This window comes from Apteryx mantelli, chromosome 1, assembly GCF_036417845.1.
Source record: "Apteryx mantelli isolate bAptMan1 chromosome 1, bAptMan1.hap1, whole genome shotgun sequence".
In the NCBI taxonomy this organism is placed as follows: domain Eukaryota; kingdom Metazoa; phylum Chordata; class Aves; order Apterygiformes; family Apterygidae; genus Apteryx; species Apteryx mantelli.
This window is the reverse complement of record NC_089978.1, coordinates 221,354,852-221,380,054: the sequence shown is the minus strand read 5'-3', so window position 1 is coordinate 221,380,054 and position 25,203 is coordinate 221,354,852. Positions and strand designations below refer to the sequence as shown.

General features: G+C 44.5%; 1 protein-coding gene across 1 annotated transcript in view; it reads left to right on the top strand.

The window, feature by feature from the left end:
• AHCYL2 (adenosylhomocysteinase like 2) overlaps window positions 1-25,203 on the top strand; it is a 113,139-nt gene that overhangs the window by 75,083 nt on the left and 12,853 nt on the right. Inside the window, exons 3-8 of the mRNA XM_067317594.1 lie at window positions 9,627-9,770; window positions 10,359-10,459; window positions 12,455-12,557; window positions 13,817-13,911; window positions 20,095-20,201; window positions 22,088-22,204. Coding sequence (XP_067173695.1) covers window positions 9,627-9,770; window positions 10,359-10,459; window positions 12,455-12,557; window positions 13,817-13,911; window positions 20,095-20,201; window positions 22,088-22,204 — 667 coding nt within the window. The remainder of the gene's footprint in view (window positions 1-9,626; window positions 9,771-10,358; window positions 10,460-12,454; window positions 12,558-13,816; window positions 13,912-20,094; window positions 20,202-22,087; window positions 22,205-25,203) is intronic.

The window sequence follows — 25,203 nt, the reverse complement described above, 5'->3', positions numbered from 1 at the left end:
AAACTTGCACCTGAACAGAAGCATGAATCTAGGCAGCTTACCAGATGTCTTCCTGATATAAGAGTATAAAACCTCCTGTGTGTTTCTCTACTCGTTTTTGCTGATTCTCAGGGTGTCGGAACGAGGTGGGACAAGACCAGTGTGTTAGATCACTACGTTAAAGGAATATTATCAGTTCTGTTATAAAGGACTGATCAGTCTCCTGCCCGTCTCCCGTTCCTTCTGGACATAACGTATCTCAGAATGATAGTCAGCTCAGACACCTGAACAGATTAATATTAAGTGGCTTTGTGGCTCAGTTGTATAGCCCGTAACAAAGATCTTTGCCTGCATGCTAGATTTAAAACATGCTAGATCAGTACATAAGTCTTTCACATTTGTCACAACATAGCTTTAAAAGGTAACTGGTAGTTGCAAAGGTAACTGGTGGAAAAGTTGTGGCTGTCCTGTCTTCTCCGCTCCTGGCAGAAACGTGCTCATTTGCAGAAGCTGTAACTACTGAAGACGGTGATCTGACCCTTTGCACGTCTGCAGTGAAAGCCACGGACAGTTCAGTGGCTCTGTCTCCGTTCCTGTGAAATCAGCAACTGTTCTTTCGGTCTCCTCTCCCAGCTCTTGCTTTGTCCCTTCTTTCATGCTGCCTAGCATGCCTGGAACAGTCCCCAGAGACCCTCCTTTCTCCTGAAAACCTGCTCCTCTGCATAGCCGCTGTGCAAGTCTCTCAGATCTTGTCCCATACTTGAGCCATTGCCTTCGTCTTTCCAAACGTAGCTACAGAGCTTTTGCAGTAGTGTCTCGATTCATATTTTTGGAAAGCAATCTGTGCACGTAGTGTGGTCTCTGCAGAGCGTATGCAAACTTCCCCTGGAAATTTGGGGGCAGCCTGGTAACAAAAAGCCTTGATCGTTTAATAAGTTGAGGTTGACTGTTTTTTTCCTAATTCTCGGACTCTCTATTATTGCAGAAGAGAGGTCCCAACAGCTGAGTGTGGGGCCTTCCCTCCCCCACTCAGCATGGGCAAACACCAAGGGAGCTCTCTGTGTCCCCAGAGAAGCAAGGAAGACGTGGTTAGCTCCTCCAGGTGGAGTAGGGTATTGGCCCATGCCGCTGCGCTGGGATGCTGTGTGCCACCACGGTATAACCCACCCTGCTTTGCCTGTGCACTGTGTGAGCGCTCACCATGCGGCCCAGAGGGTGCCCTGTCTCTCCCACCGTGGCTGTGTTTCCACCCAAAGGGCTTTTAAGAGAGATCGAGGAATAACGCATGCTGTGTCTGCTCCAGAGAAATATCAGCCCAGGCTCAGTTTCCACTTCATAAACCACTTGGATTATGTTTCTAACATTATCAACTTTGATAACATGCTCTCAGCTGGCATTAATGATTAGACTTCTCTAATACAGGCCTGTGATTAATATAATATTTGTACAGTTTTTACAACTCCATCTGATATCTAATCAGCAGGGTATATTTTATATAACTGTCATTTTTAAAGATTAATAGGGTAATTATCCTGGCTAATGCCTTCATGTTTGCTCCTGATCCACAGCTGAAAGAACTTTGAGTAACTTGGGGGAATTCTCCTCCGCCTCTTCCACTTAGCATCTCCCGCTAAAGCATCAGCAATTGCAATTAATTAGTTTCTGAAAGTACTGTATTTTCACTCTAATGAAAGGTGCTAGGTTGACAGTCAGGATGGAAGACTTCAGTTCCCAGGACAGTTGCAGTATAGATAGAAGTAAATCCCGTTAGTATCTCTTGGCTTGGATATTTTGTCATTCTCCTGTCAGGGCTGAGCAGTAGCACAGTCTAACAACCTGTGAAGCACTCCTGAAATGGGAGAGGGCTAGAAAAAAAAAAAGAAACACGAGGAGAATAGACAACTGATAACGGGGGGGAAGAGGTGTGTGGATGGCAGGCTCAGACATGGACTGGGAGGGCAAACTGGTAGGGAACACTGAACGCTCTTGACGGGACTTAACCACTCCCAGAAGGTGTCCAGGGAGATGGTAGATGCTGCCCAGTGGTTCTCTGCTTGGAGGCTCGAGTGGATAAGGGATCATGAGGAGGCCCCACACTTGCCAGGATCTCCATCAAGCTTCCTCCTCCAGGTGACCAGGCTGGGCAGCTCGGCCAAGGCCAGGAGCAGCTCCCATGGTTTGGATGGGGAGGGCATGAGTGGAGAGGTGAGCAAAACCCGACTCTCTGCTGAGACATGCCTAGTTGTAGGACGGTCATCCTAGCATCTGTGTGCAAAATGCCAGGGAGGTGACTGTGCCATCTTAGCGATGCAAAAATGTCCTGGGTGGAAGCGCCAGCTCTCCTAAACCAGCAGAGACACTGCTGAACGTAAAACTTTATCACTAGGTTACCATAAAATGCTAAGAATGAAAATACTAGCAATCTGTGCTGATTTGAAAAAAGTGAAAGTCTCTTATTCCTTTACCTCTACCATAAACTACCATTTTTCTGTGACCTGTAGCACATTTGTTGCACTTGCTTCATTTAAAACGAGTGATCTTTCTCACTGGGGACGTTAGTTGTTTTCTTTGCCAGTTGGGAGTGAGATATAAGCACTACGTATCCACTAGCTGTAGTGTCAACCAACTCACCTAATAAACCGCTAGTTAGACTATGCAGGGGTGTTTTCACAAAGTAACTTGCTCACGGATGAAGACTTGCCCACTTTTAGCATCTGCTGCTATTCAGCTCTTCATCTCCGGCAGAAGCAACATCATGTGACGGTTATTTTCTGCTGTCCCATGCCTGATACGCCCAGAGACGTGCTGGGGTGTTTAACAGCCAGGTGACTCGGGCAAGTCTGAGAACGGCACCAAGCTGCAAGCGCAGCTTTGCTCCAGCCTAGGTGATGTTCGGCACTGACGCAGTGGCGTTGCATTAGGCAAATCGCTTAGATTTCAGTAACTGTTCTTTCCCCTTCTGTAAAACTCAGATAATTCTTATCTGCCTCTAACAAAGATTTTGGGGATTAGCTAGTTAATATCAGTCCAGCGCTCTGAAATGCGAAAGAGCTAAGCATTGTTTATTGTGCACTGCATGCACGTTAAGGGGGTACTGAAAAAAGATTAGAACGGTAAGTCTTTAATAAAGGCGATTGACTTCATTCTTATGCTATTTCATAACTTCAGAGAGGTTATACAGAAAAGAAACAAGGTTTGTCTGTTTATCCTGGAGTGGGCATTTCTGGGTGCAATAGAAGTGCAAGTCAGAAGGGGCAGGTTTCCCTTCTTTCTTGCTCTTACCGATGTCAGTCCTACAGATGAGTGGATCCTAATCTCAAATACCAGCAGAGCTGAACTTTGCTGAAGGTAGATTCTGAACCAGTCTTTGCTGGTTTAGGACACTTCCAGTCTGCAGATGCCGCCTTGTCCCCAAACACTTTTCCACAGGACAGCAGTGGCTGGGACCTGCTGCCGTTTTCATGTTGCTCTGTTTGAAATAATATAGTCCATATTAAAAAAAGAGTACATGGCTCTCTGGAGTGTCAGTCTCAGTTATGGAGCTTTCATTAGGGTAATTTGAGGTGAAGTTTAGGAGACTAACTGTATCCTATCAGTCAGTTGGATATTTCCAGATTATAGGTACTAGGTATCCTCTCCTTTCTGTAATTGTTTTGCATTCTACAGGAAAACAAGGACAATATTTACTATTATACATTATCATTCTGTTACTCTACATTAACAATATTAGTATAATAACTATAGTGCTATATAGTATATATACTTAACAGTAAAGAACTGTCTGCATGTGAGAATCTAGCTACCAGCTAGATTTATTTAGGCTTTGTTGCAAAAACTGCTTTCAGCCCCAGAACTGAGATCTGTGGTTTTAAAGAAACCTCTGCACAGATTATCTGTCTTCAAGGAAATAATTCTACTTTAACTAATTAATCCTGGAGTCCTTGATACTACAGTTAGGTATTATATAACATGCTCTTTCTTTATTAAGACAGGCTTCCAGTCTTTCAAGAGGTGCCTTAGATGGTGCACAGAAGGTCACCTCCTAGAAACATGTTGCCATCAGCGCGCTGTTTGCAGGGTCAGACTTGCCTTTCGCACCCCGCAGAGGAGAGTCCGTTTGCAGAGAAATTTCAGCAATGTATAATTCTTCTTAGTAAGCGGATTAGACCCAAACAGGTCTTGGGGAGCCTGGCACGTCAACAGCAGCAGCACTAAGCTTTTTCCCTTAGGAGCATTCAAGTACTTCATGCAAGCCAGAAGAGAAACTAATCAGCTTGCTGGGTGCTGCATGAAAGACAAACCAATGGCCATACTGCAGGGAAGGGTTTAACTACCTGGTGTGGATTTTCTGACATGAAAATGCTAACAAAGGCATTGAAATGCTAGCTAGGAGGGTTGCTTGTCTATACTTCAGGTTCCCTGAAGGGGCTATCAGTATAAATCTTCATTTGGTTTATACCGATGCCATTTAACAGAGGTCTGGATGCTTCAGGAAAGCTTTAACTGGGAGCACTGGTGATAAGACCATGGCTTCAGCCATGAAATTCTCTCCCTGAAGTTATGCAAGAAGCATTCTACCTCTGTGCCCCCTTAGATCCTTTGGCACAATTTGAGCACAGAATTGGGATGGAAAGCTGGAAATCTGTACTGACTGATGTAGGGAATTCAGCTTCAGTAGAACAACATCTTTAAGCATCTGGTGCAGATCATTGCCTCTTGGAAAGGGTTCCTGAGTGAGATTCTGGCTTACATACGGTGTGACATATCACTCAGAATGAGTAATTGTTCAGTTTGACTATACAACATTTCCTAGTTAAATTTTTTTTTTAAACTAATTCTTCCCTGCTGTCTTAGAAGAAAGCTCTTCATCTAACAAAGTCTAGTCAAAACTACCACTTCTGGCATTTGAGGTCTTTAGGGCACTGAATATTGCTTATCACACCCAGTGTGGTCAATGGGAGAAGAGATGTCAGTTTTAATCCACTGAATTCCAGATTTGTGTAATGCAGGTCAGTGTTACTCATGAGTGTGCCTATACTGTCATTTTCTGGCTGATACATGAGGTCGAAGGAATTGGTGAATTTGCAGGAACTGGTGGTGTTAGTTCCAGGGGAATCACCTACCAAAGAACAAGGGTTCAGTTGTGTTGAAGAGATCCATTACAGGTGCCCCAAATACGTAGGACAGGGAGGAAACCCTACAGCAAATCCTAGATGACTAAGGCAGTCTGCTCTGCTGGGCCTAGAAGCTGCAATCAGCGGTACAAAATCCATGTGTTGGCCAGTTAACAGTGGTGATCTTGAGAGGCCAGTAGTGGGGCTGACACTTCTTGATGTCTTTATTGACAACCCGGACAGCGGAACAAAGTCACTTTCAGCAAATTCACCAATGATACCGAACTGGGGGGAGCCATCGATATGCTGGAGGGTAGACCTGCCGTTCAGAGGGACCTCAGCAGGCTTGAACAACGAGGTGACAAGAGCCTCATGCAAGACTTTGCATTTACCTTTGTTGAACTTCATCCGGAATGGGATAACCCGGTGATACAGGCTGTCACTGACTGTCCAGAAAATAGCTTTGCAAGAAAGGAGCTGGGGGTCCTGGTGAACCACGAGCTGGATATAAGCCAGCAGTGCACCCTTGTGACAGTGAAGGCCAGCGTACCAAGCTTTATTAGCAAGAGCGTAGGCAGCAGGTTGAGGAAGGAGTTAAATGTCACTCTTATTTGGCCCTTGTGACTCTTTATTTGGCCCTTGTGAGACCCCATCTGGATACTGGGCGCAGTTTAGGGCTACCAAAGACAGACATTAACATACTGGAGCGAGTCTAGTGAAGGCCACCAAGACAGTCAGTGGCCTGGAGCACAGGAAGCATAAGAAGAGGCTGAGAGAGCTGGGCTTGTTCAATCTGGAGAGGAGAATATGGAGAGGGGATCTAATTGCTGTCTACAGCTGGCTAATGGTCGGTGTAGAGAAGATAGACTCTTCCCAGAGGTGCACAGTGTCAGGGGCAACAGACACAAATTGGAACAGGGGAAATTGTTATTAGATAACAGGAAACACCGGAACAGGGACCCAGAGACCCTGAGCAACCTGATCTAAGTTGGTCTTGCTTTGAGCAGGGGGCTGGACCAGAGATCTCCAGCAGTCCCTTCCTCCCTAAGTTACTCTGTGATTTGATGTTCATTCTGCAGAATTTGTCTGCTGTTATGCACATCTCTTAGACGAAAGTGTGTGTCTAGTGATGTCACCTTTTGCTGAAAATACTACCTCCTGGCCTAGTTTTTGTGTATACATTCATTGTAGTGGTGGTGTTCATTGAAGTTTGCGTTGTTTTCTATAACTCTGTGTGTGCAGAAGGGCAATGTCTTTTTCACAGATTATGAGAAGTGCTTGCCAAACGTTAGGTAAACCAAGGATGAAACTGCATCTTAATAGGTATAGGAATTATGGTACTTCTTAGGAGAAGTTATCTTAGCTATTTTTATAGAATTAAAGACAACAAGGATGTGATGCCTCACATATAAAAATCATTTGCTAGCAGTGCATAATAATTTGTGGTGCTCTTTTCTAAAATGGACAGAAAATATGTTTTACATGTGAGCAGGTTGATTGGGCAAGAGGAGCTAAAGAAAATGTAGCTGAAAGTAAAGTGCTTGGAGGGAACTTGATATACCTACTCATCTGAGCTCCTCTGCAGATTGCTGGCAAACTCACCTGAGACTGTTACTGATAGTACTGCTTTACAAAGGTGATCCTCTTCTGTTATATCAAATAATTTGTATGGCAGACAGTGCCAAGTCCTGCAATCGTTTTATAAGAGCCACATGATCTTGAAAGTAGTTCAAGTTTTGGAATAAAACTTCAGGGAAATTTGATCAGAAATGAGGGATGAACATGTGGATCAAGCTCTTGAGTTGTATTCCAAGATACAGCTCCTGCCAGAGAAAAGGTGCTGGTGGTGAGGAGTACAGCTGGCTGGATGGGAGGTCCCAGTGTTCCAGGTTCCAGGTGCTTTGTCTCTGGAATGGAAAGAGGAGTGATGGTTCCTGGTTTATCTCCAGTCTCTACATGTTCCATTAACTGCTGATCCCAGACCTGAAAGATTCAAGAGGTCTGGTCTCCCATATGGGGGCAAATTCCAAAGGAGAACATGGCATACATAATCTCTTCAGCTGATTATGATGAACTGGAGGCATCACTAGTGGCTAATTCACCAAGGCTAGAATTTAAAAGGTTTTGTGGTAAGATTTTGGAAATTGAGAAATCTCTGCATGGGTATCTAGCCTTGCTTTTGAGGAAAAATTAAATTCTAGGTGTCCTTCAGGCCAGCCTTATTTCCAGCACTGTTGACTCTACATGTGATCTTAGTAACCAAAATAAATGGGAAGGGAGATTTCTCACTCCTCCAAGCATTGATTGAATGAAGGGCTCTTCAGTAGATCTCCATGTGACTGACATAAACGGGATTCAAAAATACTGGTCACCTAACCAAAAGTTTGGAGGACATGTTGGGAAGACATGGAGACAGAGTTATTGTCATTGGCTGTAATTAATTCTGTGTTCACTTGTATTCACATACACACCTATACCTGATACCCTTATGTCATCTTAAACAAGAAGCAACCGGATTCTGTGAGACTATGTTTGCTATCCCCATTAGGTCCTTTAGTACAAAAAGAAGTGGTGCTATCTTTCTTCTTCTTCCCTTTTCTCTTACCAAAAGAGCAATAGGAAGGAGAGCTTAAAGGAGATCCAGAAAGGCAAAAGATGAAGTATATCTCCAAGAGTTTGTTATTTATAGTAGAAAAGAAGAGAAAAATCCAAGGGCTGGCATGAACTGTCTGTAATTATAGGGATGTCAGTTGGAAGGAATCGTCAAACGTCATCTAGTCCACCCTCCCATGCAAAGCAGGACCACTGCCAGCACAAGATCAGTTGAGTCATAGTTCTGTCTAGCTGATTTTTGAAGACCTTCAAGGATGAAGATCCACCACCTCTCTGGCAACCTGTTCCAATGTTGCACTACCCTCCTAATGAAGAAGTTTCTCCTAATATCCAGTCTGAGCCTCCCAAACAGCAACTTGTGGCCATTGCTCTTATCATCTGCCACTACTGAGGAAAGGTTGTCTCCACTGTCTCTGTAATTCCCTTCAGGTAGGTATAGATTGCAATTGGATCTCCCCTTTGCTTCCTTTTCATCAGATGAAAGAAGCCTGGATCCCCCAATCTCTCCTTGTAGGACATGTGCTCTAGGCCCCTAACCGTATTGGTCTCCCTCCGTAGGATCATCTCCAGTTTCTTAATGTCCCTCTTGAACTGGGGACCCCAAAACTGGACAGTGCCCAAAACTGCTTGCAGTGCTGCACCGGGAATAGATAGGGATGATAACTTCCCTCGGCTTGCTGGCCATGCTTCTCCTAAGGTAGCCAGGATGTGCTTTGCCTTATTTGTGATGAGGGCACATGTGTTGGTTCTTACTCAGCCTGGCATCCACCGTGACGTCCAGATCTTTTCAGCAGGGCTGCTGTTTGGCTCCCCCATTCCCAGTCTGCGGAGACTTGTCATTTTGTTGAGAAAATTCTGTAAAGGTAGTTGTAGGGTCTCATACCATGATATAGCTATCCTGTGCAAAGCATGTGTTTCCTCCGTTAGACAAAATAGTTTTGATTTTGGGGTGGTTTTTTTCATCACCAGTACTGCAATTTTTCACTGGTATCTGAAACACTAGTTTCTAGGACTACTTTTTCTACTACTGAGGCAATAGGTTCATTTATACGTAGCAAAACAATCTCCAGTTTGCACAAAGTTGACTGTATAGAGGTAGAGGAAGTTAAAACAGCAACATGAGCAAGCACTTGTGTCAGCAGCATAAGAAGGGAGCGTGTGGAAGAAGAGCAAGAGTTTTTGAATGTTTGCTCTTTTGATCGTAAGTGCACTTTGAGAACGTGTGGGCTCCCCTTGTATATGTGACCACTTCTTCAGTCTTATATGTGCTTAATATGGACTGTCTTCTGAATTTCATAATCTCTTTTCTTATAAAAACTGAGCAAATACAGGGACGGAATAACCACCATAATGGAGTAATAATTGGCATGTCATTGTTTAAAATGAAACAGGGCCTTGTATGCATCCTGTATATGAATAATAAGCATTTTTGTTGGTTATCTTAGAGTTGGAAAGACAAAACATTCGGGGAAGGGAGACTTTAAAAGGCCATAGAGGAGCTGCAGCAGGTGAAGCATGAGGAGATGAAAACACAAGTGAGGACAGTGGCAGTGCTTCCATTATAATTATCTCTGGTATGTTGTTGAAATGGAGGTAGATGAGAGTGAAGGGAGTCACTGCAGGTAAAAGCTGACCGTGAGGAAATGGACATTGTAAGTAGAAGGGAAGGTCCCAGCTGAGGATGGAGAGAGATGACTTGGCACCTGCAGATGCACTTGCTGCCCTGAAGAAGCACATCCGTGGATTTATTTAGTTGAACATCTCCAATTCTAATGCATGCCTATATTGCTGAAGTGGGAAGTTATTGGGCCGCTTAACTGGTCTGTACCTGGAACACCTCTTTCTCCCTGCCCTCCGTTGCAGATGATTTGGCTTTAGGGAATATTGTGTTCTGCCTCTGACCTCCTTTTCTTCCTCCAGCTGCCTCCTACACTGACAGCTCTGATGATGAGACCTCCCCCCGAGACAAGCAGCAGAAGAACTCCAAAGGCAGCAGTGATTTCTGTGTGAAAAACATAAAGCAGGCAGAATTTGGGCGTCGAGAGATTGAAATTGCTGAGCAAGGTAAATGAGACCTGTTCCTTAACTTCCATGTTGTCTTAGGCTGTCTTGCTAAGCATGGGGTTCTTCCTTCTCCTCTTCTTGTGATTTTCAGTGCCTTAGTTATTTCTTGACACCATTCCTGTCTGAGAAGGAAAACTTTTGTGGGATTTTGTGGGAATGTGACAATAGGCAACTTTGTTATAGCATGATTATCTCCAAAAACTTGTAACAAAGGCGATCCAGTGATTAGGTGGTTGGAGGGATATTGGAGAGGCTGATCAGAACAGCAAGTCCAAAGTCTCTGAAGCAGATTTTCCTCCAGCCTCCCTACTGCTGCAGTCACAGGTAGAAATGTGAAAATGTGATTATACTGCATCCTAAATAGTAGGAAAAAACCCAGAGAGTTATTGGATTCTTTTCAGCCTGTGTCATGATTTGTTGTTTGATGCCTGCTCTCAAGGCTTTTGCTTTCTTTCGAAGCTGCCACAACTGCACAAATTCAGGGCAGTGTCGGATAGTAGAGCAAGAAGCGGTGCTGGCTGGCTGTGTCTTATGTGCTTATCCTTCTTTGCAATGTACTGATGGACTTCTTTTTCTTTGTCCTTTCAGAAATGCCTGCACTTATGGCTTTAAGGAAGAGAGCTCAGGGAGAGAAGCCACTGGCTGGGGCCAAGATCGTGGGCTGCACACACATTACAGCACAGACAGCGGTAAGATCCCCACCAGTAAACTCCAGTCTTTCTCCTTTGCAGTTGACATGTCAGTGTGTGGCCTATTTGAATACTATGGCATTTCACTACCAAGTGCTGTGGCTGACTGTTGGTATACATAACGTGTGCTCATGGAATAACCACCTCGCTGAGATGTTTGCTTGTTTTGTACGCTATCATGTTCAAAGATAGATTTCTCAGAGTTTGGGTCGTTTCAAGGAGTGCTGTGAGACTTTGCAGCCCGACGCTCACTTGCATCTCGTCCACACTGCTTACGTCGATAATGTTACACACTGCAGGCTGCTCAGTTCCTTTTATTAAGCAAGTTGGCAGGGACAAAGTCTGTTCTTGGGCAAAGCTTCTTAATAATGCAGTGAAGCATTGGCACAACTTGGTGACAGTTTCAACAGAGAGACTGAAGAATACTTGTGCACTGAAGACTGATCCTCAGTCTGCTTTGTTCTAGGCCAAGAATATACTGTGTTAGCAGGATAATAGACAGGAATTTTTCACTGTTTATCATCTAAAGTATACAGTGAAAGGATAATATAGATCTGTGGTCTTTGAGTCAGCAGTCCCGCAACTTACACCGAGTATACTTTGTAAAAAGGGAACGGTCAATTTTGTGAACATTTCTTGATATACAGAGCCTGTGCTGAAAGGTGCATGTGTATAAGGCATTACTTTGAGTAATGATGACTAAGAAAATCAAATTACCTTTATATAAGCAGGAGGAAGTGATGGCTCATGATCAGTGTAGTTATTCAACTCACAACTTGTGGATTCTCCTCCAAACATGGGGCAGGCCTCTTTCTCCTGACTAGATGTAGGACTTTGCTGTGAAGGGACTTTGAGTGAAACCTGCAATGCACTTTGAAGTTCTTATTTACTTCATTCATTTTGAATTGTTAAAAAAAAAAATGCAAGATTTGATTCTGTATTTCGTGACTCTCTAACCAACCTGGTGCAGCTTAAAATGACTTCAGATACCCTTTTAAAAATAAACATCACAATCACAGAATGGTTGAGGTTGGAAGGGACCTCTGGAGATCATCTAGTCCAACCCCCATGTTCAAGCAGGGTCACCTAGAGCATGTTGCCCAGGTCCTTGTCCAGACGACTTCTAAATATCTCCAAGGAAGGAGACTCCACAGCCTCGCTGGACAACCTGTTCCAGTGCTCAGTCACCCTCACAGTAAAGAAGTTGTTCCTTATGTTCAGACGGAGCTTCCTGTGTTTGAATTGTGCCCATTGCCTCTTGTTGTCACTGGGTACCACTGAAAAGAGTCTGGCCCCATCCTCTTTACACCCTTCCTTCAGATACTTATACACGTTGATAAGATCCCCCCTCAGTCTTCTCTTCTCCAGGCTGAACTGTCCCAGCCTCTCTCAGCCTTTTCGCATATGAGAGATGCTCCAGTCCCTTCATCATGTTAGCAGCCCTTCACTGGACTTGCTCCAGTAGCTCCGTGTCTCTCTTGTATTGGGGAGCCCAGAGCTGGACACAGCACTCCAGATGTGGCCTCACCAGGGCTGAGGAGGGGGGAAGGATCACCTCCCTCGACCTGCTGGCAATGCTCTTCCTAATGCAGCCCAGGAGACCATTGGCCTTGGCCACAAGGGCACATTGCTGGCTCATGTTCAGCTTGGTGTCCACCAGGACTCCCAGGTCCTTCTCCACAGAGCTGCTTTCCAGCAGCTCAGCCCCCAGCCTGTCCTGGTGCCTGGGGTTATTCCTCCCCAGGTGCAGGACTCTGCACTTCCCTGTGTTGAATTTCTCCAGCCTGTTGAGGTCCCTCTGAACGGCAGCACAGCCCTCTGGTGTATCTGCCACTCCTTCCAGTTTTGTATCATCAGCACGTATCATCAGCAAATCACAGCTGTATACTCTGCTGTGATGAAAAGAAGTTAATACTTTGACTTTGTGCAGTATTAGATTATCTTTAGCGTGATCCATGCAACAGGAGCCTTGCTCTTTCTGCTTTTTCAATCCAGGTACTAATGGAGACTCTGGGTGCGTTGGGTGCACAGTGCCGATGGGCTGCTTGCAACATCTACTCTACTCTTAATGAAGTGGCTGCTGCCCTGGCTGAGAGCGGTAGGAAACTTCACCCTCTTTATTCTTTCTGCTTTTAAAAAGATTTCTTACTGTCCTGTCATATTTAGCTCATTTATATTCTCTGATAGTTTTTTCCTCCTATAAATTGTTTTCTCTTTCATTTAGAATAGATCTGTGGGAGACTGAAATCTCTACAATGTTTTTCTTTCCATTTGTGAGTGCACAAGTTGAGTGTGCTTCCTGGTAAACCTGGGGCTGAACTGCACACATCAGCTTGTAATATTTCCATAGAAGACATGTTGCATACTTTTCTGTCTTCTATGATTACTGATGAATATGGACAACTTGAATTAATTTGAGGGAGTGGGAGTCTTGTAGATCTGAGGAAGGAAAGAATATGTCAAACTTCAGACCAAAACAATCTTAACAAGAAATGTAGCTTGATTTATAGGTACAGATTAGCTTTTTCTTGTTTTATTTTCAAAGCAGTGAAAGGGACTGAACAACACAAGATCAATGTCTTCCGTTGGTTTGAAAATATCAGCCAAAATTATTTTTCTCTGGAGTATAAATATACATAGCACAGATGATGATGATGCACATTATTAGCCATTAGAGCTATGTGAACATAAAAATATTTTGCTAAGAGAAAATAAGCTAAAATTTGGTTTTAGTTCTATGAAGACAGTGAATTCTTAAATTGGAATCCTAGCTTTGGCTAAAGAGGGTGAGAGAGAGAACTTTTTTTGGACATAGTTTACAAAACAGGAGAAGTTGTTGATGTTGCTGCTCGCCTGGGAGACTGGCTGCCTTAATTCAAATCTTCTTTTATCTGGTTAAGGCCAAGGATTTTACTTTGAAAGCTGGGAGACCCAGGGGAAGCCAAAATCACCAACTTGTCTGTTATCTAGTCTTCCTGTCCTGCTTGCTGAAACTCTTCTGCTTTCTGTAATATACCTGAATTGGTCATGAGTCAGAATATGCTGGAGGAAATTTGTGGCTTATGTGTTCTGCAGGGAGGTAGGTGATCTAACTCGCAGCAAAAGCTTTATTTCACAAATAAATGTTTGTTGCCAAGCAACATTGAGAGCATGTTACCCTCAGTGACCTCTCATCTGGCAGTTAGAGCACTTTCCTGGGAGAGAGGAGGAAATTAGGAAGGAAGTTACTGTCTTGGTAAATGAGCAGCACCTTCTGCTACCTCTAGTAGCTACTAATAAACTGAGATTCTTCCTTATTTCATGCCTGCTCTGGGTCTTCATCCTAAAGCTGTGATAGCGCTCATCTCTCTCTGTCAGGGTTCCCGGTCTTTGCGTGGAAGGGAGAGTCCGAAGATGACTTCTGGTGGTGCATTGATCGCTGTGTCAACGTTGAGGGATGGCAACCCAACATGGTGAGACGTGATTGAATCTAAAGTGTTGAAGCATAGGCAGCTCTGTTCTGGAGAGCGGAGAAAGAGGGTTTGGTGCTAGCCTGTATTTTCTTCTTGAATTTGGAACTAGCTTCAACAACAATTTATGTTTGGTACCGGCACAGCACTTACCTTCAAAGTGCGTCATGATAAAATGATCTACACAATGGGGGAAATTAACTTATCTCAGTCTTGCAGGTGTAAAGCCAGAGAGAAGATGAGTTAACTGACTTGTGCAAGGCTCTCGACTGAGGTGGTTCTTGCCTCCCCAGTGAAGTTCTTTTTAGTATTTTCTAAACAAGCATGGTTACGTTAGTGCAAAGTATAGAGGGCATTTAGTTTGCTTTCAGAGTAGCTTGCTTCGGTTTAAATTAAGCCTGTTCTCCACTCATTTAATCTAACTGTTAAAAAAAACACTCAAAGTGAGTATGTTCTAAAAAAGAGATTGCATCAGTTTTACCCTGTCAGCATAAATTCACAGCTTTGTTCAGGTTGTTTTGACTTTCTTATCTAGGCAGGGTGTCCACTTCAGAACCAGAATTAGAACCTAGGTGATTTCTGCACTTAAGTCTGTTTTTACCCTACTAATGCAAAACACTGAGTAGCACAGCTCTTGGCTTTATTGGTTTATTCTGCCCTTGTTTCTAGGGAAAATAGAGAACCTTGAACTAGGTGAGTGGAATAATTTGAAGCTGTCAAATGTTCTGTTTTCATCGTGCTTCCTGACAGGTTTTGAGCTTGAAGCCTGTTATCTAAATTAGACAAAAAGTAATTAAAGATGGAAGATGGGCATGTATCTGTATCATTTGCTAGTATTGACTCATTTGAACTGGATTTTTTGTCCCTTCCAGTCTACACCCATTCGCTTCCTGTCTGTCACCTTTAAAAAGAGCTGTGAATTTCAAAAAATCCACCTCCACCCTACAAATCTGCATCTAGACAGGATAATCTTTTTTTTCTTTTTTTAGGAATAATCTCCCATGAAAGGTGTCAGCAATGGAAGAAATAAATGTCTCAAATATCATAATCCCTTGTGCATGTAACACATTTGTTTTCCTAGGATCTCTCTGGGTTCTGTGATGTCTCTATAGCAATCAGTATATTTTCAGACTTGTTTCTGAGCAATTGTTGAGGACCACCAAATGTGTTTGATCTAGCACTTCTCGAAGTTATGTACACCTGATTTTGAAGGTCTACGTTTTTAGAGACAAAAAATAAGAGACCGGACACTGATTGGAGAATAGATTCTGGAGAGAATCTTTTTTATATAGTTATTTCAGAAGAAAGGAGATGGCAAACTTGGCCAAAAAAGCAAGGCAGAAGTTGCCTCTCTAGTCCTTCCAATGTCAGGGCAGAAGCTGCTTGGACCTACTCTGCTCCAAGTGCTGATGGCAGCTTTTTAGGTCAGGCAACGTATTTTTCTGCACTGTGCTTGAGATGGAGAATTTCCCCTGGTATCCTGAGTCAAAGAGATGTGTTCCAAGGTGTGTTCCAAGGTTGTAGGACTGAGCCTAAGCTCCTGGTTTCTAATCTGCTGCTACTGGCAACCTGCAACCTTTGTAGAAATCTAACCTCTCTTGTCTTGTCTTCCCATCGGTAAAATATCAACAATGTCTTTCAGCGTTGTTGAGAATTATTGGTAGTCATACAGTGCTTTGAAGATGAGCACGTTATGTGCAGTACTTCATGCCGCGAAGTGATAAAATGGGAAATTCTCTATGAAGAGGGATTTTGTAGTATACCTCTCTCACTCCAACAACAAGTAATTAAATTGGACTTTTATAAAATGTGGAGTAATTCTGAGCATAAGTATCCAACTCGTACTTGTTAATCCAAGATGAAAAAAGTAGCATGGCAGTACATATCCATTTATAGGCTCCAATTCTGTAAGCTTGATAGCCATACTCAGGAGAGAGAAGTACAGTCTCTATTTCTATTTTGCAGATGGTAAAATGGGACAAAGTAGTTCGGCAGCTTGCATAAGCCACGCTGATTTAATATCAGGGTTTGGAATAGACCCCAAGAGTCCTGTTTACCATCACTTCGCTGGACCCCCACCACTCCCATGTCCTGATAGGCATTACAAGACCTCCTGGAGCTGACTTTGTATGCCACATGCAAGGGATGACACATAGGGATGTCTCATAGTCCTCCTGTGTCATCACAGGAAACAAAATTCCTTCCATGTGGAGAACTGCAGGGATGCAAACAGGCTCCTAAACAATATTGGGGAAGTGCAAAAGAGGAGCCGTTGGCAAGGATGTTTGTCAAAGATTTCGGTTCTGCCTTCTTTCCTTGGGCTTGAAATGCTCTTTGCTGCCTCTGTGCCAGTGTGGCTGCTGGCTTCCAAGGTGGTGTGTCATGAGTAGGGTTTAATATAGAATGAGTGATCAGACTTGCGATGAGAAAATGTTTCCGTGGGTTATAACAGCAGCTGGAGGATTTTCCCTTCCAGATTACGCATCAGTAAACCTGTTCTTCCCCTTTTGAGCATGACCGCCTGATCCCGCAGTTCAGATGACCTTGAGCCAGAGGGCACGCTTTGAAAATCTTAGTGTCCGACGCTTGGGCTTCTGCATGGAGCTAGTCCCTGGGAAGAGCTGAGCCCAAATTGCTGAAAGTCTCCCCAGAAAAGACACATTGGGTTTTCTGAGGAGGTTGATATACCTTCAGAGGAGTACCCTGTCTGGGCAGGCCCGGCTCAGAGGTTCGTTCTGAAAAATCCCGAGGTCTGTAGAGCTGAGGGTATTTCCTAGGCACCGTGAACTGATCTGAGACCACGCTGCCACCGGGGGATTTCTTGCCTTGGTTCCCTGCCTCTGACCACACATTCCTGCTCTCCCCCTCCATTTTCACTGGTAACTTCAACGTCATGTGGTGAGTTGTTTTCAAAGACGTTGTTGAGCTCATCCCAGCTAATTTTAATCAGCTTGTGTTTGGCGAGATCAGCCGTACGGTGTCTGCTGCTGCCACCACAGAGCGGGGGGGACAGGAGGAGACTTTCAGTGGCAGCAGGGTGTCAGATTGGCTTAAGGAGATTGTAAAATAGCACCCTGAGCCACCAGTTTCTTTCCTGGTGAGCCAAAGATTTTTCGCTGAAGGAGACATGAAATGACAGTGCTCAGGGAATGAATAGTAAGAGTCCTTCTGCATCGAAAGCAGAGCGAAGAGGAAAGCGTGAGAGAAAGACAGCAACGAAGGGGAAATGGATATACCAGATTGGTTAGTGGGGAGATTTGGGAATTGTTTCTTAGAAGAAATATGTCTTTTTGTACCAATTTGTCAAACCTTGCACTGCTGACAGCCTATCGTAAAAATTCAGGGAGAGTATTGCTGCAGAGGAGCTGGGCTAGATATCTGCTGGTGTTCGGATCAGAAGAACAGTCCTGTCTCCGAAGAGATAAATGTCCCTGCAGGGGAGCGGGTGACGTAAGGAAGCAGTGGGATTTTTACTGGCGCAGCCAGCCCAGAGTTCTCTGATCCGAGATGAAAGCCCTGAAATCAGGAGGGAGGTTGATAAACTGTAGCCGTAAGTGTTGGTTTGCAGATTGTTCCCCTCCGTCGGTGTCAGGCAGCCGCAGCCCAGGAACGCAGAGCAGGGCTCGCATCTATAAAGCTTGATTTGCTGTAAGGAAATTCTTCAGCCATCAAACAAATGAAGACTCTTTTCCAGAAGAAGGTGCCTGGGAAGAATCTGAGTGAAAGCAGATAACCTGTATAAAGCAGATAGGAGAAAACTGCAGGAATACCCACATGGGGTAGATACCACAGATTTTGCTGTTGGCTGTTTTATACCTGTGTTACTACAAAAAGGTGACCTTCCATCAAAAACGAGTTCCTCTGTTAAACTGTTTTTTTGATCTTATACCCTCCAAGGAAAGAGGAAACTGCCAAAATCCAGAATTCTCTCTATGCATTTCAGAAAGAGGATTATGTGCCCTATTAAACGGGGATTAATGAAATGAAGACATTCTGGGAGCCAGGCTGCTGCGTTCTCACCCCAGCATGGCCCAGGAGAGCTTGTGAGCCAGCTTAACCCTTAGCCGCCTCAGTTTCCCAGCCTGTAAATGGGAGGTAATCTGGGAATTCCCTGGAAATTCAGGGGAATCCAGTCTGCATGTCAGACGTGTGTGCTGCACTGGCAGGGCACTGGGTGTTTTCCAAACATTTTTGAAGCGACAGCTGCTACTCACGGGACTGAGAATCTGAGGAAAGAGCAGCAATTTTTTTAAAGAGGAAAAGGTTGCAATAATACTTAGCATTTCTCATTTCCAAAGCACTTTTGAAGACGGGTGTCAGAATTCCGGCTCGGTGCAGCCGCTGCATTGGCTCACGGCAAAGTCAGCTCAGGAGCGGCGTCTTTGCAAAGCGCGTCTGGACGTGCGCCTGGGCCCGGCGTGGGGCTTCTGTCTCGAGAGCGCTGGGGAACGGTTGCATTTTTCCGTGCGGCTGCAGATGCCGGCGTGTCTGTGCCGAGCTGCTGTCGCGTGCCGGCAGAGGGCACCTGCAGGACTCTGCTGCGAGCCCAGGAGCAGCGACCGCTGCAGTCTTCTGCCTAGGTTTGTTATTTGCCTTTTAAAACATCCGCGTGCCACACTGGCGGGTTAACAAGGGCTGGTTTGGCAGTCAGCAACTCTTTGACGTTGGTGTAGGCAACTTGCAAAGGGAATAATAATTATAATAAAGTTCCCTCTGGGGCAATACGCTCTCAGCTAGTCCAGCTTTCACTTCATCTGCCGTTTGGTGAAATCCGCTCCCTGCTTCTTCTTGAGCCTGGGCCTGATGTGAGGGCGGCAGGAGGACTCGGGGAGATACGCAGTTTGTTTCTTGTACCTTTTCCCAAATATCTTTTTTTGGTATCCCAGCGGGAAGATGTATAGGAGGAACATTATGAAACTGTACGATCTAAGCTAGAAATAAAAGCCCTTGCCTTCGGGCTGGCGCTCTACTGCGTCTCTGGATGCATTAGCGGCGAGTCTGCGTTCAATGCTGCCCAGATAGGGCCGGTCACCTGAGGTGGGTCTTGTGACTCAAGGCAAGACTGTCATGGAAGGACTGTGCTGAGTCCTGGTTCCTGGAGGGACGTCCGCTCCTTGGAGCAGCTAGAGCTCAGCATCCTCTTTGGGATGGGCCATATACTGAGACATTGCGGGAGGGGACCCAAAGTGGCCAGGATAAGTGTTGACTTAAAATCACTGATTGTGCTGGACACACTAGCATGTAACAAAAATGCCTGAATCAAAGTGACCTGTGCAAAGGGATATCTGGATGTACACATTAGCATTTAGCTGTGTTATGATTTTATTGTGAATGCCAAAGCCATTTGCAGATATACCTCCGTGTGCCGTATCACTTTGGATGATTGTAACACCAGCAGAGAACAGACAAGCTCTTAGAGATCCCTCTTCACCAGCAGTTTTTATGTTTCTGTGACTGAACTGTTTTCATGTCTGTCCTTTACAAGACACTATTTCAGAGGGCACCTTTACTTGCTCATCTTTAATGTTTTTATTAAAGCAGTAAGTCTCTGGGTTTCTCTACTGCCTGAAATGTGTCATTAGGAGAAAATGGGCGGCTCAAGAGACTTACGATCTGATAAAGAAGAGTTTTGTACTTCTGAGTTTGAGGTTCAAAGCCAGATTAAATGGGCTGTGACCCAAAGTTATGGTCTAAAAGATGTCCAATATTTTTAATAAGCAGTGTTTTTTGATGCGCAGTTGTATTATAATTGGCTTCAGTGTCTCTGTACCTTCTCCTCCTTCCCCATCCCCCTTCTTCTTCTGTTAGCAGTCGTATTAGAAACGCTGACGACTATGTATGGTTCAAAGACTTTTCTGTCTATGCTCCTGGAACATGGGGAGAGAGGAGCTTACACAGCAATTTTCCATGTTTCCTCTGGTCTCATTATAAACACGAAGGTCTGTAGCGTTTGACCTGCTGTCTTTCCAGCACAATGTACACAACGTATAGCCCAAGTAGGACTCACACTCTGAATATTCAGAGTAGTCTTGCCTAAGCTGTCAGGACGTGGCATTTGTGCTGCCAAAACATGGCCTTGATTAAGAATGATTTGAATGCGTGATTTATCCCTTGTGCTCTTGTGGGGTCAGCTGGCTCACTGAATCCTCCGTGCAGTGACTTTATGTTGTTTTTTTTTTATTACAGATATTGGATGATGGAGGAGATCTCACCCACTGGATTTACAAGAAATATCCCAACATGTTTAAGAAGATCAAGGGGATAGTAGAGGAGAGTGTGACTGGTGTCCACAGGTAACCCGGCAAGCTGCCCAAGCTGCCTCCGGGCAGTTCTAGCTGAATATTGCACCTCCTGATATATGATCCGTGGTTTTCCTTCAGCGTGGGCTTGTCTTTTCAATATGATCTGTTTTAAGTCTCTTGTATATTGAAAGCAATAGACTTGGAACTAGTGCTCTGAATTTGAGATAAGGAGTAGAAACACTTTAATTCTTAGTCCTCACTCTGCTACTGACCATTATGTGGCTGGAAAAGGTGCATAATGTTTTGTTTTCCCATCTATGAAGTAGGCAATAGTTGCCTCATTTTAGGGATGAAGAAAGAAAAGGAAGGGATGAGAGTGTTACAGAAGAAGGTACAGGCTTTGGAGAAAGCTAAAACCTAGTCCTAAAATAAATATATGTGAAGAAGTGAGATTTTGAAGAGGAAATGATTCTCTTGTTGGGGAATCCAGAAAGGGAGAGCCAAATAGATGTAGCCATATACAACCATCAGTCTGCCTGCGGGTGTAGAATTATGGTGACAGAAGTGGTGCCCAAGGGTAGAAAAAGAGGTAGGAGGAAATCAGAACAACGTTCTTCTAGCAGAGTTTAAAGTATCACAGATGACAGAAAGTAGGGGAATGAGGAGGAGAGCAGTAGACTGCTTTTTTCCTTTATTTTTGCAGTGAGAATGGCTTGGCTGCAGCTCTTTGAACTGGCTGAGAATTAGGCTAGAGGTGCAGGCAGCCCTCAAAACAGGGAAATGAAATACTGGAAACAAGGAAGTGACTGATTAAGGTTTTCAGCCAATGGGGTCACGAAAAGGACCTGACAATATTTTTAGCAGTGAGGTTTTGGGCAAAAGAGATGTGCAAGAACAAACCATGTTAAAAACTGTTCCCTGTGTTCTCGTTACAGGAACAAGGTTGTATGCTGAAGTTAGGGGGTATCAATTTACACGTGCAGGGAACTCATGCTCCTCATCTCCTGAGGATAACGCCAGCGTTTCTGTTATTGTACGGGGAAGTCGCTGAGCAGGAACTGGTAGACGAATGAGGCAGCAGCTGAAAGAAATGCAGAAATGGGCAACGAGTGTGGAAATATTGTCCCAGACTAAGGTGGGGAGTGAGGTTCCCAAATGACAAAGCGAGACCAGGGAGAAACCTGGAGGTGGCCTCTAGAGACAGATCGAGTGACGCTTCCCAGGGTGTTCAGTCTGGACCAGGGGGGTGATTTTTCAGATCCTTTGCATAGCAATAGTGTAGCATTTAGATTCATTTTCTGTGTTTTTGCTGCTGCCAGAAGGAAGTGGAGCTCAGTCTGTTCTGAGAAGGAAGAGTTCGGATGCGTGTGTTCTCCATCCTGGTCACTCCGTACCTTACGTCTCAGTGACTGCGCTGCTGCTGCTATTCCAGTTCGTTCTTTGCTGCAAATACTGATCCTGGCGATTGCACTTTGTTGTGAATGTTCCACTTCTGTGGCCTTTTCTATTTGTCTCTTAAGGTGTAAGAACTTGAGGAATTACAGGAGCTCTTATGTTGTCTGAAGCAGCATTTGGGGCGAGTTGCCTTATAGAGGACATCGGAGGATAGTCATAATATCAACAGTTATGAAGCACATGGAGTCTAGAGCACATTCTGATCTCTGCTATTTTATGAAATGCCTCATGTCAACCTGCTAGTGACACAGTTCCTTCAGTAGGGGAGGGAAACAGATATTTATATCTGTGAAAGAAAAGATGCTATTTCTCCTTCTGAAATTAGGACATTGCGCAGTTCCTATTAGGAGGTTATCTTTGGCCCTCGAGATCCATACCACTCGTTCCAGCCAAACAAAGATCTTTAGAGCATGTGTCAGTAGAGCGTAGAAAAATATTTTTTTCATGGATTCTTTATCTGTTTCTTCCCTTATTCGTAACAGGCTGTACCAGTTGTCTAAAGCTGGGAAGCTCTGTGTCCCAGCCATGAATGTCAATGACTCAGTCACAAAGCAGAAGTTTGACAACCTCTACTGCTGCAGAGAATCCATCCTGGATGGGTACGTACCCGCTGTCCAAAGAGTTGTGTCTCTCGCTGAGCTTGGGGTCGGGTCACACCCAGCCGGCTTTGTATGGGAGTGGTGAATCTTGGGGGCTTCTTTACAGAACTGGGTCCATTTGTCTGTCTAGCCTGCCATTTTAGATCATTTGTTGCTGAATAGTTGATGTTTCAGAAGAAGTCAAAGACCCCTTATTACCTCTAGTGTTCGTTATGATCCCACTAAGAAAGGCACTCAGACTCCATAAGGTATTGCTTAAAACACCATTTACTGGAGCTAACAGAAGAAGGAGAAAGAGGACAGATGATCTTACATCCCTTCAGATGTTGGGAACTGCAAGCTGTGCAGCATCGGATGGACCTGCAGTCAGGGCACAGCATGTGGGGCAGATCTAGTCTGTGGAGAGGTTCCCCAGCACTTTGGTCTTTAGAGCTTTTATCGGATTTTCTTGGAAGAAAGCAATTCTATTCATCAGTTCTACTGTCAAGCGAAAGGATGTTCACATGAGAACTTGTTGCTTCACTTTATAAAGACAAGGACATGCAGTTGGTGTAATCACCAGTCCCAAGTGGGAGCTGCCGACAGGCTCCTTCGTTACAATTAGCCGGCTGCGTTCGCCCCGTGGCCAAGGGATACGTGCACCCAGCACGGGCCGAGCTGTACATGCAGCGTCGCACAGCGCAGCACAGACCTGCACCTTCTCGGGTTATGTGGACCACTAACTCCTTGAGGTACAATAGTCTTCTGCTTAGGATCCCTCCACCTCTGGTCTGTCATATATTAGGAATCTGTAAGACATTTTAAGGCAGCAGCTATGTCTCAAAGGGTCAGAAAGTCACAAGATTTATTTGTACAATTGTTTATAAAGCGCTAAAATCAGAGGCACACCAGAAAACTAATTTTTTATTTGAATGTTGTGCTTGTAAGAGAATGATCTTACAGCAAAGCCATTGGTGTCTTTAGAGGTCTGGATCCATTTTTTTAACCCAGCCACAGGCTACATGTATGAAGGGGGCATGAAGTTTTGTGTCTGTTCCTCTTTTTGCAGAAAGCAAATCTTCTGTTTCCCCAGAGTGTCTGGGAGACACAACATCAAGTATTTTATTAGCCGTAGTGATATAAGGCATTTTTGAAAAGGCTTTCAGTGCTCTCAGAGCAGGCTCACCAAGTTTTTTAGCTTTTAAGAGTAATGTTGCCCGTTCGTGTGTCTGTAGGGGACTCGTGTGCATTCTCTCTTCTTGGTCAGCGTGGCTTCAAGCCCTGCAACTTCTTGTACGTCCATGTAAGGGCTTAAAAAGTAAAGTGGTTGCCGTGCTCCTTCAGTTCCCTCTTACCTGCTGTGGCATCAGGATAAAACCCATCTGTGCCTGGCATGCAGTTGCATGTATATAAAACAAGCAACTACTTTGTCACAGTATTTTTTGCCTCGTTTCCTTTTTTTATCCCCTCCGGAGAATATATAACAAACCAAAAGAAATAAAACAGAAGAGACTATGGCAGAGCATGAATTCATCCCGTAACAGTTGCAAGCCCTCATCCTGCTGCCCAAAGTGTAGGCTTGAGGCTGAAGATGTAAACCCCGTCCTTCAGCTCAGCGCAATGACCAGGCGCAGAAGCTGTGTATCCTGCCTTTGGGAACGACAGGGCTTACGAACGCTTCATCTGCCTCTCCCCCGCCTGCTCCCGTGGCTCTGTCGTGCAGGTACGGACAGGGGACATGTCGTCCGCGTGCCATATGAGCAAGCGAGAGGGTGTTTGCTTCCCTCCCTCCTCCCAGCGAACCAGCAGGCAAACCGTGGAACTGGTTCAAGCTCTGTAGCTTCCTGACGGTGCTGTGCTTTTTAGGAGCCGGTAGCAAATGGACCCGTTTCCTCCGTGTGTAATCAGTCGCTGACTGATATGTAGGCACTAAGAACATGATGTATCTTCTAAAACTGCTTGCCTTGAGAGATAGTAAAAAATACTTTAAATTGTGATCTGGAGAGGGTGTAAATCTCAGTGGTCTTTTTTTTCTCTCTCACTCCCTTTTTTTTCTTTCTTTTTGTGGAATCGGGTTACTTTGGCTTTCCAGTCAATCCTCCCAGCTTCCCTCCAAATTTTGCCAAAACCAAGTGGGATTAGGACAAGGCTTATTCTTACAGTTCTATTTGACGGACTATTACACATTCCATTTGGTAGCTGGTCCAAGGAGACAATTAATCACAAAATCAAGGACAAATTGGTTTTCCAGAACTGGCATAGCTACGCCTTGGATCCTGATGAGGTGAACAGCAGAGCTCAGGCTGCCTGCTAGGTGTCCAGGGTAGCTGTGGTACGAAGGAGGAAACCACCCATCCGTGGAGAAGACTGCCTACTTCAGGGGAAAGGATTTTTTCATGCTGATAACTTAGTATGGCTTAATGTTTAAACAAGCCTTGAGATTTGCAGTTCGAGGTTCCTTGCTGAAGCGGAAACGTAGAGTCTCCTCCTGTTTAATCAAAGTCCATCTGGCAGCACTATTGGTGTTTCGTTTTGTTACTACTGCCTTCAATCTGCTTCCATCTGATAGCATCAGAGTATCTTGGAGACCCAAAGCATGCTTCCCTGTTGACTGCAAAGCCCGCTCTAATGTCTTTTACCAAATCTTCGTGGGATGTTTTTCGGACTGACTCATTCATCATCTTAGCTTTAAAATGGTCTTCCTGGTAGTGGTCATCTAGACCAGGAGAAGCAAATAAGCCTCACAGTTGTAATATTTGCTTGTCCCAGTACAGGGACAAGAAGATGATCTTTAAAATGTGTCTAAGCATCATATAATTTAATGAACTACCTAATATGCTTCCCCATGATGATCTGCTGCAAGCACAGTTTCTTTTCCACATCTCAGTTGTATGTTGTTCTAAAACACTGAATTTTGGACTCCTTGTCAAGTCTATGATGATGGTAGCTGCCTCTTCCACGTGCCAAGATGTTTTATTGCATAAGCCAGAATATGCCGCTGCGAACAGCCAGTGGACTCT